Below are 21,734 nucleotides of genomic sequence, written 5' to 3' on the forward strand. Positions count from 1 at the left end.
AGCCTCCATCCGTCATTGTGGCTAGCGGCTCTGGATTGATAAGGAACAAAAACAACAAACACGCTAGCGACTCCGCATGAACTCTCGTCTCGACCCAAAACACACTTTTTCACTTTTTTTTTTTTTTTGGGGGGGGGGGGGGGGGGTTGTGAGAAAACTTCTGGCTAGCGGAGTGGGACGGTGGAAGGGAGGTGCCCTGGTGCGTCACTAGCGAATGACTGAAGCTGTTGAGTTTTTAAACATATAAACATGTCATGATGAATACAAGGTGTGGAATGGGTGATTGTTTTGAATGTTGGTAATAAACCAGTCACCCAAAAAAAAAAAAAAAAATCACACGTGGACTCGACACGGATCCCTGGGGGATGCCATATTCACTAATCCTTCAAAATAAACATATCTGAAAAAGAAGAAAAACAAAAAGAAAGAAACTCACCCATTTTGTCACTTTATCCGGTTGTTATTTGACGACAATCCTGTGAGGAACAAAAACAGTTTTTTTTTCTCATTTATTATGATTTTAAAATTCAAGCAAAGTCCTCCTTTTTCTGATTTTTTTAAGTGGCACACGGAATTTCAACAACAATCATGCCCCCCTACCAATAAAATGATCTTTCACTCACTGACTGTCAGACGATGTGTAAAAATGTGCCCACTCCAATGCTAGGGTTTTTGTCATTGTCACTCAAAGTTATCTGAGATTGAAATGGGGGCGGCTGTCCAAAATACAATACAATACATACATATTTATTTATATAGCGCTTTAACAACAGCTGAAGCTAGAACAAAGCGCTAACATGGACAAAAGGCAAATGCTGCCCCCTTGTGGAAAAGAAAAAAACATGGCCAGCGCTTTATCGGCACCCAAGCAAGAAAAAACAAACAAATTCGGGAATGGCACTCTATGTCAAATTTAATTGAAAATAAAAACACGAACTGCGAGACGTGCTACCCACTTGTGTGACCACTGTGATTTTTGTGATTATTGACGAGCATTCCAAAATAGTCATCTCTTGTTATTGGTTTTAAAATCAGGTGTCATTATTAATAATTGGATGATGGTGTTTTATTTATTTATTTATGTATTTATTTATTTATTTATTTTTATTTATTTAACTGGAGGAGGAAAACATTTTTTCATGAATTCGATACACAATTCTTTTTAAAAGCCACTGTGAATGCAAAACATTGTTTTAACCAAAACAACGCATTTTAAATATTGTCTGATATTTGTTTTGGTTGTTTTTTTTTTTTTTTTTTGCTAAAGGAGAAAATAAATAAATAAAATAGCTGACATAGTGTGTGTAAAATAATGTAAATAAATAAAACACAATGCTAAAAAATAAATAAATATAACCAAAACAACACATAGCTAATGCTAATCGTTTTTTTTTTAATATTGTCTGATGTTTGTTTTGTTTTTTTTGCTGAAGGAGAAAATAAATAAATAAAATAGCTGACATCATGTGTGTGTAAAATAATGTAAATAAATAAATAACACACTGATAAAAATAAAACAATGCATTGCTACAGCTAATTGTTTTTTTAAAAAATATTTATATGTTTTTTTCTGCGAAAGGAGAAAATAGCTGACATCATGTGTATTTGTAAAACAATGTAAATAAATAAATATAACAGAATGATAAAAATAAATAAAGAAATAACAAAATAATGCATAATAATGCAATGCAATAATGCATAATTATTGCATAATAATGCAAGCTCATAGTGTAGTTTTTAATAAATTGTCTGATGGTTGTTTCTTTTGCGGGGCTTTTGTAAAATGAGCACAAAAAAACTGAGAAGGAGCTAGCGCATGTGTGTGAAACAATATTAAAATAAATAAATAACTAAATAAACTCCTGCGGCGGCATGGGGTGTGTGTGTTGTGTTTATGTGTTGTCTCGGAGGAAGCGGCGGGAGGAGAATTAGCTCTTTTCACGCATTGATTAATGACTTTTCCACAGCCCGGCGCATCGGCCGATCGATGAATTAACTGCCCAAATTCATCATTTTCTACAAGGAAAGCTAATTATTTGCACACAAAAACAACTTATTAACAAGCTAACACACACATACACGCCGCTACGCTCTCCGCGTCAACTTGAACACACCCCACCACCCGGTGCACACCCCACCTGGAAATAAAACACCGTAATGTCTCAAATAAGAAAAACAAACAAAACAAACATGACAAAATATGATAATATACAGTGATACCTCAGCTTACGAACTTAATTGGCTCGCAGAAAGTGTGTGTAAGGTAAAAAGTTTGTCTTCCAAACATTCATTTCCAATCAGAAACCATTGAAATGAGAATACAGTCAAACCTCGGTTTTCGAACATCTCGGTTCTCATCCCATTCGGCTCTCAACCAAAAATGTCATATTTTTTATGCCCCGGTATACAACCGAAATTTGGTTCTCAACCAAACTGAGTGCATCTGAATGCATCACTCAACTACCCTGTGCTTCCTTATATGTCACGTCTTCCTCATTGTCTCATTGTGACCGACGCATTAATATTGTTGTTTTATTTTTGCGAAAATGCTGACATATTTGGTTAAGATCACCTGAATAGTACGATTTTAAAGCAAGCAGAGGATGGTTTGAAAAGTTAGTGTGCCCTGTGTTTGCCCAAAGACAGCTGGGATAGGTGCCAACACGGCCGTGGCAGAAAGATAGATTTTTATGTACAGATTAATGTTGATGTTAAAAATTGGTGAAAATAAAAGGTTGTTTTTATAGAATTTTACACATGACCTGCTCTATTATTAAGTTTTTATCCGGTTTATGCGATGAAATCGTTAAAAAGTTGTTTTCTAGACTTTGAACGGATTATGATTGTTTACATTGATTTTAATGGAAAGTGCTGTTTCGGTTTTTGAACAAATCGGTTTTCGAACAGGTTTCTGAAACGGATTATGGTCGAAAACCGAGGTATCTCTGTAATTCGTTCCCAAATCCCCATAAAAGATAAGTTTCTACTAAATAAGCATAGAAACTACACAAAATATACCGATGGATAATAAATGTGCTATTGTATTGTAATTCAAGAAATAAACAGTACAGTACAATAAAGTCATTTTGTTGACCTTTGTGATGGTCATTGACTCTTGATGATATCCGAGTGAAGGTGCCGTGCTTTCTCGCCGATAATACCCTCACTTACACTGTGCCCTGCTAGCTGCTTTTTGTTCATCCAAATCAACAGTTTTTCAGCCTCTTCTATTGCCTGACACCGTTGCTTAGACAACACAGAAACACCCTTAGCCAAACGTAGCAATGGTCGATTTAGCGTGCTGGTACTGTGACGCTAAGTCACACAAACGCACACCTCGTTGGTGCTTTTCGATGATCTCCTTCTGCTCATTTTCTTTTGTGTCCTCTTCGGCTTAATACTCGCCTGTGGTGGGGTCTTTTTCGGTTCCGTAATAGCAAAAGTACTCCACTTGATAACAAACCATGTCTGCACTCTAAGAAATTGGGGAAGTGAACTAGTCCGCCAGCTGTGTGGTTTGGTTCGTCCGCCGAAAAGTAGTTTGTCACCCAAGATTACATGCTCGCAAATTTAATGTTCGTGAGGGAAAAACTTTGTGAGCTAAAGCGTTCATAAGCCGAGGTATCACTGTAATCACAAACGAAACATTACAAACACAACATGCTAGCACTTCAGAGACGAATGGAAAATAACAACAGCCAAAATAAATAGCATTACGCAATTAATGTAACGTTAGCATGTGTGACACAACAACACCGACAATTAACAGGTAAACAATTAGCGCGCATGTGCTTGTTTACACAACTAACCTGTAAACAATTAGCGAGTATATCTGTGTGTGTGTGTGTTGTGTGTGCGCGTGTGCATGTGGTTAAGGTCCTGTTTGACATTCAATTAAAACATTTACATTCCTGCTAATTAATTCAGTGGACGGCAGCGAGAAAAGACAAATGGACAGGTCGCTTTGACAGGAGACCGATAAAACTACCCGCTCACACACGCAAAGTTGTGAGTGTGTGTGAGTGTGCGTGTGTGTGTCCACCCGTTAAGGTCACCGCAGCCTGACTATTATAATTCATGCGCAATGACAGATATTCATCAGGGACTTTTACTGGCTTTGCCTCCCTTGAATATAAACAAAATAAAAATAAAAAATACATAAAACGTTCAATTCATAGAAGACACAATCAATACCTTATATTAACTCATCAGTCAAATTATATTATTCCTCCCAAAATCAAATACAAAATAAAACTCATGGTAACAATCGGTTGGAATAAAGCTTTCCGAACATCTTTTAAAACACAAGCAAAATTTTATGAAAATGTCAACATTGCTAAGCGCTAAGCTAAGTGCTTGACAATTGAAAAGACGTGGGAATCCAACATCTCACACCTGCTCGTATTTCAAGCGAGTGTGGTCATATCTTCTTCTCAGAATGTGATTTTACTTAAGTTTCGCAGTTTCAAGAGTATTTACGAGATTTATTAAAGGACAACCGACGTATCCGGACAGGTTGTGTCTATCATTTGTAAAATGGCTTCAAATGACTTCTATTTTACAAAGATTCCGACGCATATAGCTATGTTTTACGTTTTAAAACTCGCGCTGAATATTCTGGAAGTCTTGTTTTTGAGTTGGTGACGAGTCCTCACACTACGTCACTGAAGGAACGCCCGTCAGCGAGAAAGGACATACCTTGCATCACCGCAATGCATTTCGCAATACAGTGGTACCTCGGTTCTCGAATGCCTCACTGTTCGAACAAATCGGTGTTCGAACAAAATATTCGAGATATTCTTGCTTTGGTGTTCGAACATCAATCGGTGTTCGAACGCCAATACGACGCGAGGGTGGGGAGCTGAGCGCCGCACGGGTGTATCGCTCTGTTGTCGCGTGCAGGCGTGCAACGTTTGCGTTGTGTTGCCTGCTTAGCCTGCAGGGTCCTGGAACGAATTATGTTCGAGAACCGAGGTACCACTGTACTTTGTTTGGTCTGAAAACTTCGTGTTGATCCATGTTGATGGCGAAATTAGAAGGAAAACACATAAATAACGCAATGTTGAATCCTTGTGTGTGGCACCGAGCATCTATTTGATATTCACTGACAAAAATTGTAAGGAATCAATCAGCCCGTTTCCACTGAGCTTTACACAGAGCTTTGTCGCCCTCTTCTGCCTCTTTTCGGTGCTACATTTCCGCCCCAGATGACACATATTCGGTGCTACATTTCCTCCCTCAAAATGACACGGAATAAATTCTTTAATCGATTGCAAACATGTATGCTTTCCTCTTCAGAACTATTTGAATCATATTCATAACTGGATAACAAGAAAGCATATTCTCCGAATCTGAAGCCATTGTTTTGATTCTCGAGCAAGGCAAGACGTCTTGCCGTGACACCAAGAACATGAACAAGAACTTCTGAAACTGGCCACTTCCGGTTTCAAATTGAAGTACTTTTTAGACACCTTAAATCATTTTTATTGGTGTTTTGTAAATATGATACAAATATACTGCGTGTTTTGGGGATTTTAGATGCTATAAAACGTTTTTCTGATGTCAGTTGGGGAACAAAAAAGTGACGTCGGTTGTCCTTTAAGCCTTCTTCCCCTTCCCATAATTTATTGTTTTCTCACCTTGGTCGATACTTACAAAATGCTAGGTAAATAAAGTGTTCGGCGACAAAATGGGAACGTTATTACTACGAAAAACAACCGCGACAATTAATCGTGGTTTATCATGTTATGGCTAAAGCAATATGGCTGACAACCCGTGGCGCGGGGAGCAGTGTTCAGTAGGGCAGCTAATGCTGAGCTACTTGATCACCAATTTAATCAATACGTCAATGTGCCCTTTATCGTGAGCAAATGTTGAAGTATTTGACCGCTCGGGTGCTCTTCAAATTATATCAAATTAAATACTTTATAAGACTTTTTTTTTAACTTTAACATCAATAATTGGCCGCATCCTCTCACCTTTTTCTTTCGCTTCCTCATCTCGGTGGGCGGAACTTCCTTACCGCCGGTGCGGAGATAAGCAGCGGCAGGAGGAGGAGGCGTTGCCATTTGATGACGTGTCCGCCAAAGACGCTCAGATTCTCCGTCGTCCGAGCATCGGAGCACCGCTCTGATATTATTCCTCCTCCTCCTCCTCCTTCTTCTCCTCCTCGGTGAGTAGAACTAAATGGAGCCTCGCTCGATGCTGCTGCTCTTACTGCTCCTGAACGCCGCTTGCCTCCACTCGGTGACAGCTTCACGGAGCGGAGTCAGAGGACCTAAAGTCACGGAGAAGGTACGTGTTATCTTAAAATGCCTTCGTCTTGGTAGCAGGCACGGAGTGAATGTGTGTGTGCGTGCGTCCTTATTTATTTTTCTCTCGCGTACGCGCACACGTCACATATGCGCCGGCAGGCATTCCCGCCAACTCACGTGCTCGACTTGATTCTCGCGATAACAACTGAGATGACATGTTTACCATATGACGAATAGTTTGCATCATTACATGAACATAAGTGAACCATGGTGTATGTAGTCTACATTTAGTCATTGAATTAAAAAAAGCTATCATCAGAATCATCGTTATTGGCCAAGTATGTAGAACACACAAGGAATTTGCCTCCGGTCGAACAGACTGCACTAGTGATAGCTAGCTGGGTAGCCAGCTAATAGATAACTAATAGATAGCTAGCTCGCTAGTTAGACAGCTAATAGCTAGATAGTGAGCGAGGTAGCCAGTTGGATAGCTGGCTAGATAGCTAAATAGCCAGCTAGATAGCTAGCTGGGTAGCCAGCTAGATAACTGGCCTGCTAGCCAGATAGCCAGCTATATAGCTCATTTAGGTGGCTTACTAGCTCACTATCTATTTGCTGTCTATTAGCTATCTAATTGGCGAGCTAGCTAGCTATTAGTTATCTATTAGCTAGCTAGCTTTCTATCTTTCTATCTACAGTAAAGTCTCGTTATATCGATATTCAAGGGAGTCCGATATATCCGACCCTGTTTGCATGTAATTTTCTCAGTGCGTGCATAGAAATAGTATCGATATAACCGGAACTATCGATATATCCGATATCGATATAACGAGACTTTACTGTATTTGAGTTATTCCGGTTTGAGTGAACGCTGGCGCATGTGGCTGCCGCTGCTCACCCACAGAAAAAACGATCCTGTGACTGTAAAGTGACCTTGAGACTTTTGAAAGGCGCTTAGAAATGAAATGGATTATTATTATTATTATTATTATTACTGTATCATGGTTTTTCACAAAAAGAATGACAATCCCTTTTCACTTTTGATGACTTTGACAGCAATGGTGGATTGACAGCAATTGTGCGTGCACGTGCAGGTGTTTTTTGACATCGCAGTGGCTGGTCACGAGGTGGGCCGCATCGTCATCGGCCTTTTTGGAGAGGTGGTCCCGCTGACCGTGAATAATTTTGTGGCCCTCGCAACCGGAGAGGTAAGGCCGTGAACCGCAGACATTCCCCTTCACTCAAAGTGTAAGCTTGTGTATTTATTTGTAGAAAGGATACGGCTACAAAGGCACAAAATTCCACCGGGTCATCAAAGATTTTATGATCCAAGGAGGGGATTTTACCGCTGGAGATGGAACCGGAGGTACCATCACCGTTGCCGCGCTACGTGATGACGCTACCAAAATACAGTAAAGTCTCGTTATATCGATATTCTCGGGAGTCGGAAAAAATATCGATATAACCGGACTATCGATATGCGGCATCGTTAAATTTTCTCCTTGCGTTCATAGTAATAATATCGTAATAAGCAGTACTATCGATATAACCGATATCGATATAACGAGACTTTACTGTATAAACATCAGTTTATGCTTGTAGCACCGATATACAGTGATACCTCAGCTTTCTAACTTAATTAGTTCCCAGAAAGTGTAAGGCAAAAGGTTCATCTTCCAAACATGTATTTCCCATAAGAAACCATTAAAATAAGAATAATCCGTTCCCCGGTCCTCATAAAACATAATTCTCTACTAAATAAGCCTTAAAACTACACTTGTCAATGGATGGCAGCAATGATTGACTTAGCGTAATAGTACTGGGACGCTAAGTAACACAAACGCACAAGTCGTTCGTGTTTTTCGATGATCTCCTTCTGCTCGACCGTCATTTTCTTTTGTTTCATTTTTCACAACTTGAAGGACAATAAGATGACTAATCGCAAAAAAACATTGTTAACAAGTGTAACGGATTTTTTTAAATTAACCCTTCACGGACGATTGTGCCAAATTCGGTACACTAAAGATAAATGCTTATAGATCGAGAAAATGAAGGGTAGCAGTTCAAGTGCCCATTGGAACTGATGCGGCACAAGTTACATGTCCCTTTAAAACAGGTTATGCGCAGCTTTACCTTTAAGAGCGTCAGTGACATCACCTCCTTCATGCGCAACAGACATGTGCACCTTCTATTTTTCGTCATGGATAAAATATCACGTAAGTATATGTTGTAACTATTTTATGAGCTATTCAGAAGAGGTTTACCTTGATACTGAAATGCATAAACTAACGCTAACTTGTTTATTTACCAAGAAATATTAAAAATAAGTACTGTCCTGAATTTGGAACATTCCGCATGCTAACGCTATTTTCATGATGATATTGTTGATCCTGACTTGGTACCCTATGCGACTAATTGTAAGTGAACGGTGCATTTCCCACAAATAGCTGTATCTCATAGCTTCGCATTCTCAATGTGATTATTGAAACGGAGGTCCATATGTTTTTTTCTAAAATACCCATGTACTGTATATCTTTCCAGATCCTGATGAGAATGAAATAGATGATCATGTTGATGAAGACATTTTGTCATCGGACACAGTCGTGACTGTTGCATTGATGAACTTCTATCACAAATGAAATACTTTCAAAGGATTTTTGATGAAAAAACTATGGATATTATTGTTGAACAGTCGAACTTCTATGCAATTCAAAATGACATCAATAAGCCCCTGTATCTCGCCAAAGAAGATCTTGAGAAGTGGCTGGGATTGATATATTTTTTCTCAATCTCAAAATAATAATAATAATAATACATTTAATTTCTAAGCGCCTTTCAAAACTCTCAAGGACACTTTATAGTCACGGGATTTTTTTGTGCGGGTGAGCAGCGGCAGCCATTCGCGCCAGCGTTCATGACCAAACACTCGGATGCATTGGGCTTGAAAGCTATCGCCACTAACTGATTATGCTGCAGAATGTATGTCAAGGGATCGCTTCGAAATTATAAAAAGGAACTTGCATATAGCAGACAACACAAAACAAGGAACTCGGGAAAGCCCAAATTATGATCCCTTGCACAAAGTAAGGCCAATGATAAAAGTTTCAAGAATTACCCAAATCACAGCGTTTGTCAATTGATGAACAAATTGTACTCTATGAAGGTAGATTTACACTGAAGCAATGTCTACCAAATAAACCAAAGAAATGGGGGTTCAAGTTCTTTGTGCTGGCAGGTTATGATGGCTACATGTATGCATTCCATATACAGGAACGATAGATCCAGTCAGTGACTCTAAAGTTCCCGATCTGAAAGTAAGCTCAAATGTTGTGCTCCATTTGGCTCAAAACATCCAACCGGGAAAGAATCATCGATTGTATTTTGATAATTAGTTTACATCTATCCCCTTACTCCAACATTTGGTAACAAGAAAAATCTGCTGTTGTGGCACAGTGAAGCTCAATCGATTGTTCACCTTAACCGCAGCTAAAAGACATTGAGGTTAATTTTTCTCCGATGATACAGTATTCGGTTTGACAACATAGCTCATATTCCATATGTTGCAAAGAACCGCAACAGGTGCAAGCATGGCACATGCTCGGTGAAAAATAATATTTACAGCAAAAAAATGCAATGTAAATCTTTGAATCATCACAAGAACTGCTTTGCATTATTCCATGGTTATTAGCTAGTTTTCTTTATTTGTAAAGGAACTGTATTTTTATGTAAACATTTTATGTAAATTATGTATGTAATTTATGTAAATATGTATGTATTTTTTATTTTAATAAAAAGCTGTCATTTGGATAAAAGTATAGTCTTTGAAGTTGCATTTGACATATGTTCCAAAAATGGCACCCACTCAATTGAGGTCTTTCATGACGATTGTACCAAATTAGGCACATTATCAAATTTTCTATATTATTGGAAAAAAATGAAGCTACTAGTATGTTATTATATCCATCAGTGACCATAAAAACTGAACAGATTTTTTTTCCTAAGTAAAAAATATTTAAAGCACTAAAGGGTTAAGGAAGTACCTACCACAAATGCTCCCTTGCTTAATTTATGGTAAATATCCCTTGCTGAAGATTGTGCTCCAGTTGTCGTTTGTCGTCATGGTGCACAATGCAATTTTTGCATTGCGTTGCGAAGATTCTGAAATTTGAATAATGTATTCTTTTTTGGAGGAAATTTTGGGATTTCGGTTCGTTTGGCAATTTACATACTCGGCACGGCAGCCAATCAGAAGCCTGCTTTCGGACATTCCCGAGGTGTTATAGGAGATGCCAGCGTGACGTCGTTTGTTATAATCACGTGTTCAGCCGCTAACTTCCGGGAGGCCGGTAGCCAAATAAACACAACAGTTGCCAGCGAGAGCGATCATTGTTTTGTAAGCTTATGCCTTTCATTTTCGGTTTTGATGAATGTAAGTCTTCGCGTTTTAGTACAATGGTGATATCGTGTGTGGTTGTTGGCTGTACAAACCGTTTTGTGAAAGAATCCAGGTTAAAATTTCCCCGAAGACTGATCGCTGAAGAAAACAAACTGGTTCGTTTGGCAATTTGCATACCCGGCACGGCAGCCAATCAGAAGCCTGTTTCGTGCTTCTGACTATACCGTCACTGTAAACCGGACCACATCTGCCAATTATTGGAAATCTGCTTTAATACTACGTATTTTCAATTTAGGGAGAAATTTCACAAACAAATTCATGGTTGTGCTATGGGCTCACCAGTTTCACTCATAGTGGCTAATCTGTACATGGAAGAGATGGAGAAACAGGCCCTCACATCCTTCACATAACCTGGACTGGTTTAGATATGTGGACGATACTTTTGTCATAGTTAAAAAACAAGAAATTCAATCCTTCACAGATCACCTCAACTTGGTAGACATCAACATTAAATTTACTCGCGAGGACATCAAAGAGAACCAACTAGCCTTTTTGGATTGCAAAGTAATTATAAAAGAGGACAGAGCGCTAAAAACAGAAGTCTTTAGGAAGGCTACGCATAGTGACCAATACTTACTTTTTGATTCTAACCACCCTTTACAACACAAACTAGGAGTTATCAGAACCCTCCAGTATAGGGCTAAACTAATACCAACAAGCGTTGAAGGTAGAGAAAAGGAGTCAAAACATATCAGGAGAGCACTCACAAACTGCGGGTACCCTCAGTGGTCATTTAACAAATGTCAGAAAGAAAGAATAGGGAATGAAACCAAAAATTCTCAAGATACAAAAAGGAGAGGAGTAGCAGTACCTTACATTGCATGGGTTTCTGAAAAACTAGTACTTTGGCAACACAAAATTCCTACTTATTTCAAACCGATAAACACTTTAAGGCAAACATTAGTGCATCCAAAAGATAGGCTGCCAAATGAAAAACAAAGTCATGTAGTTTATTCAATACATTGTAAGAATGGAAATTGTAAAGAGCAGTACATTGGGGAAACTAAACAAATTCTCAAAAAAAGACTTTATCAACATCGCAGGGATAATACTCGTGGGCCTCAATCGGCAGTACATTTGCACCTAAAAGCTAGCAACCACTCATTTGACGACAATGAGGTTAAAATCTTAGCGAAAGAACATAGATGGTTTGAAAGGGGAGTAAAAGAAGCGATTTTCATAAAACAACTAAATCCTTCATTAAACCGGTTTGGTGGGGTGAGGTTCAATTTGGATCGTTCATACAATAGCCTGCTTAGACAACATTAGGATAATACTGATGAGGTGATACCGGTCGAAGTGGGGCAATCAGACCAGTCGTTAGTCAGAAGAATATGAACAATCAGTCGAGTTTCAAGGAGTAGTCCTCTGCTACCCCCAACCTGAGAGCAGGGACCTATCATAGCAGAGTCCGGCACCGCCATGTCTGGACAGTAGGGATATATATATATAGGGCCTAAACTACCAGTAAGACTATAGTTTGCTGACGAAGTTTCTTGGATAAGAAGCGAAACGTCCGACACCTTCAAAGAAGTACAGATTGGATTGGATTGGATATGCCTTTATTAGTCTCACAGTGGAGAAATTTACATTTCACAGCAGCAAAGTGATGAAAGGAATGAAAGTAGAAAAACAAAATACATATAGATGACGGCTGAAGAAACCTTTTCATCGATGAACCACTCCTGTACGCCTGAGAGCCAACTTCATGAAGAAGTTGTCGGCCACCCGGGCCGAGACGTTTTGAAAGTTGTACGCCCAACGTAAAAGTTGTACTGATAATGCTAATGTGTGCTACTTGTGTCCGTATGTGGTGATAACTCGATGATGGCAAAGCTAATGTGGTCTTTGTAATAGGTCACAGCATCTACGGGGCAACATTTCCTGATGAGAATTTCAAACTGAAGCACAGCTCAGCAGGATGGGTATGTTTTTCCCGTCACCATTTTCAAAAAATATACAATTCATATACTACTATCACATCTAGCTTCTCTTGAGAAACCAAAATCTTTTTGTTTGTAACTATGGATTGAAATCAAGTCATGTAACGCTTTCTTTGTGGCTTTTATTTTCACTTAGTCAATAAAATTAAAGCCGCTCGCATTTGGGGCTAAAATACGTCAATGGCAACCTCGAATTAGCAACAAGGAAAGCGGCTACGACCAAATACCTCCAGCGGGTGAGGCAAGTCCTCAGAAGCCAGCTCAATGGCAAGAACAAGACCCGGGCAATAAACAGCTATGCCCTGCCAGTGATCAGATACCCTGCAGGAATAATAAGGTGGCCAAAGGAAGAGATTCAGACCACGGATGTTAAGACCCGAAAACTCCTCACCATGCACGGAGGGTTCCATCCCAAGTCCAGCACCCTGAGACTGTACACAAGCCGTAAGGAAGGAGGCCGGGGACTAGTGAGTGTGAGAGCCACTGTCCAGGATGAAACATCCAAGCTCCATGAATACATCAAAGAGAAGGCTCCAACGGATGATGTACTCAGAGAATGTCTCAGTCAATGGGGAACAGAGGATGAGGTGCTGGAAGAGGGACAATCATGGGAGGAAAAGCCCCTACACGGGATGTACCACCGAACCATAGCAGAAGTGGCTGATCTCAAGAAGTCCTATCAGTGGCTAGAGAGGGCTGGCCTAAAGGACAGCACAGAGGCACTCATCCTGGCTGCCCAAGAGCAGGCCCTGAACACCAGAGCCATAGAGGCAGGGATATACCACACCAGACAAGACCCAAGGTGTAGGTTGTGCAAAGAGGCACCTGAGACAATCCAACACGTAACTGCAGGGTGTAAGATGCTGGCAGGGAAAGCCTACATGGAGCGCCATAACCAGGTGGCTGGCATAGTCTACCGAAACATCTGTGCGGAGTATGGACTGGAAACCCCAAGGTCAAAATGGGAAACACCTCCCAAGGTGGTGGAGAATGACCGAGCAAAAATCCTGTGGGACTTCCAGATACCGACTGACAAGATGGTAATGGCCAACCAACCAGATATCGTGGTCATAGATAAAGGGGAAAGGAAAGCCGTTGTCGTGGATGTAGCGGTCCCGAGTGATGGGAACATCAGAAAGAAGGAACATGAGAAAATCGAGAAATACCAAGGGCTCAGAGAGGAGCTGGAGAGAGCCTGGAAGGTAAAGGTGACAGTCGTGCCTGTGGTGGTCGGAGCACTTGGGGCAGTGACCCCCAAACTCGACGAGTGGTTGCAACAGATCCCGGGAACAACATCGGATATCTCGGTCCAGAAAAGCGCAGTGCTGGGAACAGCACGGATACTGCGCAGAACCCTCAAGCTTCCTGGCCTCTGGTAGAGGACCCGAGCTGAAATGGGGACAGACACCACCCATGGTGGGTGAGACGAGGATTTTTTTTATATATATATATATATATATATATATATATATATATATATATATATATATATATATATATATATATATATATATATATATATATGCAGTGAGACCTTGGCTTACAAACTTAATTGGTTCCCAGACAGAGTGTGTAAGGCGAAAAGTGTGTATCCCAATTTTTTTCCCCATAGGAAACCATTAAAATGAGAATAATCCGTTCCCAGGTCTCCATAAAATATAATTTTTCAACGAAATAAGCCTTAAAACTACACACAACATACCTTATTCTATGTATAATAAATGTGCTATTATATTGTGATGAAAGAAATACCCTGCACAGGCTAATAAAGTCACTTTATTTACATTTGTGATGGTCGTTGATGGCTCTTAATTGACACCTGTTGCTTTTTGACTTGAAACTGAGGCATCACATTATCATTCATCATGTTGATGATTCTCATAGCCACAGTCTTTTCTGGATGGAACTGTTCAATAAACGCCTGCACATCATTCCACTTAGCAAATCAAATCCTGTGTGTTGAGGACCTCATTATGGTCAGCAACAAGCTCCTTGATGTCATCTGCACCCACTTCGAGTCCCATGTTCTGTCAAATGGAAACAATGTCGTCCAAAACAACAGAGTTGTCAAGTCCCTCTCAAGGATGCATGCGGGCCACAAATTCTTCCATGCTGCTTTCAAGGATCGAAGGGTAGCATCATGCCAATCATTTTCTATCAGCTGAACGCAATGATACACATTGAAATGGACTTAGCATATCCGCTAAGCGGCTAAATCAGACAAACGTACCCCTCGTTCGTGTTTCTCAATGATCTCCTTCTTCTCCTCCTTCTTTTCCTTTCGGCTTTTCCCCTCAGGGGTCGCCACAGCGAATCAATGTCCTCCATCTATGCCGGTTTTGTGCATCCTCTTCTCTCACACCAGCTACCTTCATGTCCTCTTTGACCACATCCATAAACCTCCTCTTCGGTCTTCCTCTCGGTCTCCTGCCTGGCAGTTGAAGGCTTGGACGGGAGTTGACCCCACGTACTTAAAATCCTCCACCTTCTTTATCTCTTCTCCCTGTAGCATCACTCTTGCACTTGAATCCCTCTCGTTCACACATATATTCCGTCTTGCTGCGACTGATCTTCATTCCTCTCCTTTCCAGGGCATATCTCCACAGCTCTAGTTTCTCCGCCACCTGTTCCCAGTTCTCGCTACAGATCACAATGTCATCTGCAAACATCATGGTCCAAGGAGATTCTTGTCTAACATCGTCTGTCAGCCTGTCCATCACCATAGCAAACAAGAAGGGGCTCAGAGCTGACCCCTGGTGGAGTCCCACCTCCACCTTGAATTCCTCAGTCATACCGGCAGCACACCTCACAACTGTCTCACAGTCATGATACATGTCTTGCACCGCTCTGACATACTTTTCCGTCACTCCAGACTTTCTCATGCAATGCCACAGCTCTTCTCTGGGCACCCTGTCATACGCTTTCTACAGATCTACAAAGACACAATGCAATTCCTTTTGGATTGGATATGCCTTTATTAGTCTCACAGTGGAGAAATTTACATTTCACAGCAGCAAAGTGATGAAAGGAATGAAAGTAGAAAAACAAAATACATGAGCTGCTGGAAAGGCAGCCACTCTCGCGGCGCCGTCTTGAAGTCAAAAGAACAAAAAAAAACTAAATAACTAATAATATGACAGCATAGAGACAATATGACAAAACAAAGACACAGAGAGACATTCGTTCTTCAGGACTTGCTGTACCCTCTTTGTGATGACATGAAGCAGTTCTAGATGAAAGAGGAGAGGATCAACGCGTCTTTCCACCAGTGGATCAGGGACATCATGGTCTAATGTGCACGTCGACTACAAGCTAAATGTTGAAAGCAAACACGCAGCTGTAGCATCCATTGACGAAAAGAGATTGTCTCACATCTCCTGTTCCACATAAATCTGCTTCAATTCCAAGCCGCAACAGTTCCACATACGCATCGGCGCTCTGCGCTAACGCTCCTTTCTTCTTATCGCGGGTTCCTCAAGCCATGCATCCATCCAGCCGCAGACTGTCCAACAGCACTGACCTTTCCGCTAAACAAAGCGGGGCTGTGAAGATGCTGCCCATTACAGGCACAAAAAAGCACAATGGCCCCAGAGCTGTCCAGCGATGGCAGTCGAATGGCTCCGACATTCCCCTCCCATTCAAAAACAGTACTGGCATATTCATGCTGCCGAAAAGGCGCAACCGCTCAGCACAGTCTCCTCCTTGATGAATGTCGTGGTCAAAAATGCTGAAAAACATTCTGTATCCGTTCCACACGATGCACAACAACACAAAGTGACAAAAGAAAACACAAAACAAGACAAAAACAACCAAAAAAAGCAAGGCTCATGAGAGCACTTGCTGAGGCTGCCTACTCGGGCGCCATCTTGGACTTTTGACCTTCTCTGTACTTCTCTATCAGCACTCTTAAAGCAAACACTGCATCTGCCGTACTCTTTTTCGGCATGAAGCCATACTGCTGCTCACAAATGTTCACTTCTGCTCTTAGTCTAGCTTCAAATACTCTTTCCCAGAGTTTCACTGCAAATTTCCCCATTGCGGGACGAATAAAGGTATTCTGATTCTGATTGTGATTCTGATTCTGATTCTGATTGTATGGCTCATCAACTTTATTCCTCTGTAATTAGTACAACTCTGAACATCTCCTTTGTTCTTAAAAATGGGCATAGTACACTTCGTCTCCATTCTTCAGGCATCTGTTCACCATCTAAGATCTTGTTGAATAACCCAGTCAGGAACACCACCGCCACCTCTCCAAGACACTTCCATACCTCGATTGGTAAATCATCAGGCCCGAGTGCCTTTCCCCCCTTCATCCTCTTCAGTGCCTTCCTCACTTCATCCTTGCTAATGCTTGCTACGTCTTGGTCCACAACAGTCACGTCTTCTACTCTTTGTTCCTTCTCATTTTCCTCATTCATCAATTCTTCAAAGTACTCTTTCCAACTTGCCATCACACTACTGGCACCTGTTAATACATTGCCATCTCTATCCTTAATCACCCGAACCTGCTGCAGGTCCTTACCATCTTTGTCTCTCTGTCTCGCCAGCCTGTAAAGATCAGTCTCACCTTCCTTGCATTCCAGCCGAGCATATAAGTCATCATAGGCCTCTTGTTTGGCCTTTGCCACCTTTACTTTAACCGTGCGCTGCATCTCCTTGTACTGCTGTCTACTCTCGTCCGTCCTCTCAGTGTCCCACTTCTTCTTTGCTAACCTCTTTGTCTGTATACACTCCTGCACCTCCCCATTCCACCACCAAGTCTCTTTATCTACCTTTCTTCCACTCGATACACCAAGTACTTTCCGACCTGTGTCTCTGATTATGTTCGCTGTAGTTTGCCAGTCATCTGGAAGGACCTCTTGCCCACCCAGTGCTTGTCTTACCTCCTTCCTAAATGTCATGCAACACTCTTCCTTTTTCAAGGAAGGAGGTAGAAGAAGGAGATCCTCCTTCTTCTACTGGACTGTAATTTTGTTTTATGTCTTCTTCGGCTGACCACGAGCCTGTGGTGTCTTTTTCTGTCCCAAAAAAGCAAAAGTATCTGTAAAAAAACTCATTGGAGTCGATCGACGTGTGTGTATGTGTATGTGTGTGTGTGTGTGTGTGTGTGTGTGTGTGTGTGTGTGTGTGTGTGTGTGTGTGTGTGTGTCTCTCTCTCTCTCCCGCTCCTGATCGACGTGTGCATTCAGAGAAAGGGGGTTTGGAAAGGCAGGCCGGCATGGGCGCTGTTCAGTCATGTGCTTTGGTGTTCTTCCGTGGAAGATTACTCCGCCAGCCGTGGTGGGGGGTGTGTATCGCGAAAAGTAGTGCGTAATCCAAGGTTTAATTTTCATAAATTTAACGTTCGTAAACCGAAAAGTTCAAAAGGCAAGGCGTTCGTAAACCGAGGCCCCACTGTATGTTTTTTTTATGTGTTTAGGTGAGCATGGCTAATGCCGGCGCAGATACCAACGGCTCGCAGTTCTTCATCTTGGCCACCAAGGCGCCCTGGTTGGATGGGAAACACGTGGTTTTTGGCAAAGTCCTGGATGGAATGGTATGTTTGAAATACAAGTAACATTCGAGTTATGACAGGGTTCCATTCCGACAAAATGGTTGTAAGTCAAACAGTCGTAAGTTGAAATTCATTCAAAATGGCCGACGTGACGTTTACATGACAGGAGAGTATGCAATGTCAATCTGTTTTTTTTAATTGAATACTATGATATACCGAACATTTTACGGTTCATTTATACATTTTATAATTTTTAGTGTCATTTTTATCATTTTATATTTTAGATTTTTATTACTGTATAACTGTACCTGTAATGTGTACAAAACTGTTTACTGTACAATTCATTTATAAATGTTATACTTAACTTTTAGTGTTGTTTTTATAATTTTATGTTTCATTTTCTCGATTTATATTTTATATTTAGAGTTTATATAGTAGGTTAAAGAAAACACTTATATGTAAAAATCGCTCTCCCTGCTAACGGCCAGAAGAGGTCGCCCGACACACACACTCGGACTCTGCGGACGCCGAAGGAAAAAAGCAGTGTACAGTACTACAGGAGATGTTGCCGAGGCGGTATCTGTACTGTATAACTACTGAATTGGTTGTAGTCACGTAGTAGATTGCTGTGCGAGTGAGTGACATGCTGGCTGGCCAAAATTGTAGTACGCGTTGCCGGCGTACAATTAAAAAAGAAGGGTCTGCGGTCGTGATCGTAAGTACGGGTGGTCGTAACCCGTGCCGGTCGTAACTTGGATGTTACCTGTATATGATATTCTTTTCAATATCTAATAGATATACCGTATTTTCGGGTGTATGCACCGTAAAATACGGTAATTGGAATTGAAAAGGATGATGATGTCATTTTTTGACAGTCTGTGGTACACACCGTGGAACTCCAAGACACCAATGACAGGAACCTGCCGTACACCGAGTGCGTGGTCGTCAACAGCGGACGGATCGCCGTCAAACAACCCTTTACCGTCGACGTGGACGGCTGGTAGATCATCAGGAATATTTGTTCTATTTTGGAGGAAGCTCAGAGAGGAAATGTGAAAAGTTGGCACAGATTTCGCCTGTTAGCGGACTAGCAGTAGCATGATATCATGATAGATTTCCCTTTCTGAATCATGTTAGATTTTCACCTTGTGTCAAAGTAATTTTTTGCCACGGGCCGCATTGTAGTTCCGGTTTCCTCTCGGGGGCCATTTTGAATTTGGGCGAGCCATTCAAATGTTTCATCCCCTCCAATTATTACATGCAGAATGCACAACCAATTAACTCATTCACTGCCAGATGTGTAAAAATGTGTCCACTCCAGTGCCAGGGTTTTTGTCATTGTCACTCAATGTCAAGTTATGTTGGTTTTTTGAGCTCTCCCCCTAACTTGAAAAGGGTTTTTGACGGTGTTGACCGGGATTACACTGGGACTTTATTCTTTAACTCCAATGATGAGACATATTTCTCCTTTCTTCCTGTTTTAATTTGGACTTAATCGTCTCTTTTCTCATTGAAAAGACAAATGCAGATTGCATGGTTAAAAACCTTTGAAGAAGGTAAAAACACAAACGGCAATTAGGTTTACATTTGAAGGGGGGAAAATGGTGCCAAACTCATCTTTGGACTACAGCTTCGGCCATAGTTGTAGTTTGCCAAGACACTCAAATTGCAGAATATTAAATTTTAGGACTACATACACATTCAATTTGGCGTAAGAAACCTTAGACTCTCTTCTTTCATCAGGAAAAAGGAGTTAATGCCAAAGTTATATGGGTCTGGAGTTATATGAGCTTGAAATGGGGGCTGATGTGCAATAATACAATAATAATAATAACAATATTAATACATTACATTTTAAGCGCCTTTCAAAGCTCTCAAGGACACTTTACAATCACAGACATGCATAGGTACTATAATGAATAAAATACAATCACAAATAGAACGCAATAAATAAAAAACAATTAAAAAATAGAAATAGTTCTCTCTCACTACACAGAAAATGCAATTTCAGCTGAATCTGTAACAAAGTGTTAACATGGACAAAAGCTCTTCAATTTCATCAGAAAAAGAGTTCATTCCTAAATGATATGGGTCTGGGGTTATCTGAACTTGAAATGGGGTCAGCTGTACAATAATACATTAAACACATTGATTTATATAGCGCTTAAGCTGAATCTATAACAAAGCGCTAACATGGACAAAAGCTCTTCTTTCATCAGAAAAAAAGTTAATTCCTAAGTTATATGGGTCTGGAGTTATCTGAGCTTGAAATGGGGCAGACGTACAAAAATACAATCAACACATTGATTTACAGAATATAACGCTTCAGCTGAATCTGTAACAAAAGCTCTTTCATCAGAAATAAAGAGTTATCCTAAGTTATATGGGTCTGGAGTTATCTGAGCTTGAAATGGGGGCAGCTGTACAAAATACAAAACATATTGATTTATATAGCGTTTTAACACGAGCCGAAGCTGGAACAAAGCGCTAATATGGAAAAAAGGGGAATGATGCCCCCTTGTGGAAGGGAAAAAACATTGCCAGAGGTTTGACCAGCGCTTTATCAGCACCCCAGCGAGAATGGCAGTGAATGAGTTAATGAATAACTAGTTTTCAAATTTGAAGTAAAAAAATTGAAATTTTGGTTCAGATTTTAGCAAGCATCATGGAATTTCACGTTTGATTTCCTTTGGCGGGCCGAAAAAAATGATGTGGCGGGCCAGATTTTGCCCCCGGGCCTTGATGTTAACACCAATGTTATACATGGTTTATTTCATTTTCCACAACATGAAATGTAGCAAAAATGATTACATGGAATATGGTCTTCAAATGTCCATTTTAAACTAACATACATTTGTTTGCACAACAGCGTTACGTTGATAACAGCCGTTTTATTCTGAAAATTATTAAGTAAAAGGGTTTGAAACAAAAATGTGTTGAAAATAATGAAAATTAAACCATTTATTAAATAACGGTTTTATTTTTCAACATGGTCAATGCACAAAAACGTTCAATTTGACGGCGAATTGTCTGTGTGAAAAAAAAAACATGTAGCTAGCTGCTAGCATGTAGCATCGGTGCTATGAAAGGAACAGCCGCCGCACGCGCTGTTTTTGTTTTTGCTATGCATTCATCATGTTTAAAAAAAAGAAAACTATGCAAACCGCTCCAAGAAAAATTGCACAGTTCGAAAAAAAAATCATATCACATGAAATATGTTTACATGAAATGATGTTCGCATGTTAGCCTCTCACTACGCACAGCTGCTTGCATACTGTGAACATGACATCGTCAATGTAGCTCACGTTTTTATTACGGATATTGCTTTTGTTTTCCAATAAATGTCGGTGCCAAACAATCTGATTGCGTGTTTTTTTTTATGTTATTGGATTAGATGAGTTTTTATTAGCCTCTCAGCGGATAAATCGACATTACACAGCAGCAACGTGATGAAAGGAAGAGGAAAGGAAAGGAAGAAGTACAAAAAACAAAATACCTCATCATATGAAGTTAATTGGTTCTCAGAAAGTATGTGTAAAGCAAAACATTTATTTCCCATAAGAAACCATTACAATGAGAATAAT

At 40.5% G+C, this 21,734-nt stretch overlaps 2 protein-coding genes across 6 annotated transcripts in view; one reads left to right on the plus strand and one right to left on the minus strand.

Moving 5' to 3' along the window:
• The window catches only part of prdm6 (PR domain containing 6), a 33,893-nt gene extending 27,778 nt beyond the window's left edge, over positions 1–6,115 (minus strand). For all 5 annotated transcript variants that reach the window (XM_088995189.1, XM_088995186.1, XM_088995187.1 and 2 more), the window contains exons 1-2: positions 5,979–6,115; positions 437–476 (exon numbers count right to left, since the gene is read on the minus strand). The gene's annotated coding sequence lies outside the window, so the exon portion shown is untranslated. The remainder of the gene's footprint in view (positions 1–436; positions 477–5,978) is intronic.
• Positions 6,116–6,155: 40 nt separating this feature from the next.
• On the plus strand, positions 6,156–21,533 carry ppic (peptidylprolyl isomerase C). Its single transcript, XM_088995190.1, has 6 exons — positions 6,156–6,294; positions 7,349–7,462; positions 7,527–7,620; positions 12,568–12,635; positions 18,076–18,192; positions 19,026–21,533. Exons 1-6 carry the CDS (start codon positions 6,187–6,189, stop codon positions 19,152–19,154), a joined length of 630 nt encoding a protein of 209 aa, XP_088851316.1. The 5' UTR covers positions 6,156–6,186; the 3' UTR covers positions 19,155–21,533.
• The last annotated feature ends 201 nt before the right edge of the window (positions 21,534–21,734 follow it).

This window comes from Hippocampus bargibanti, linkage group LG04, assembly GCF_051943395.1.
Source record: "Hippocampus bargibanti isolate YZ-2025 linkage group LG04, ASM5194339v1, whole genome shotgun sequence".
In the NCBI taxonomy this organism is placed as follows: domain Eukaryota; kingdom Metazoa; phylum Chordata; class Actinopteri; order Syngnathiformes; family Syngnathidae; genus Hippocampus; species Hippocampus bargibanti.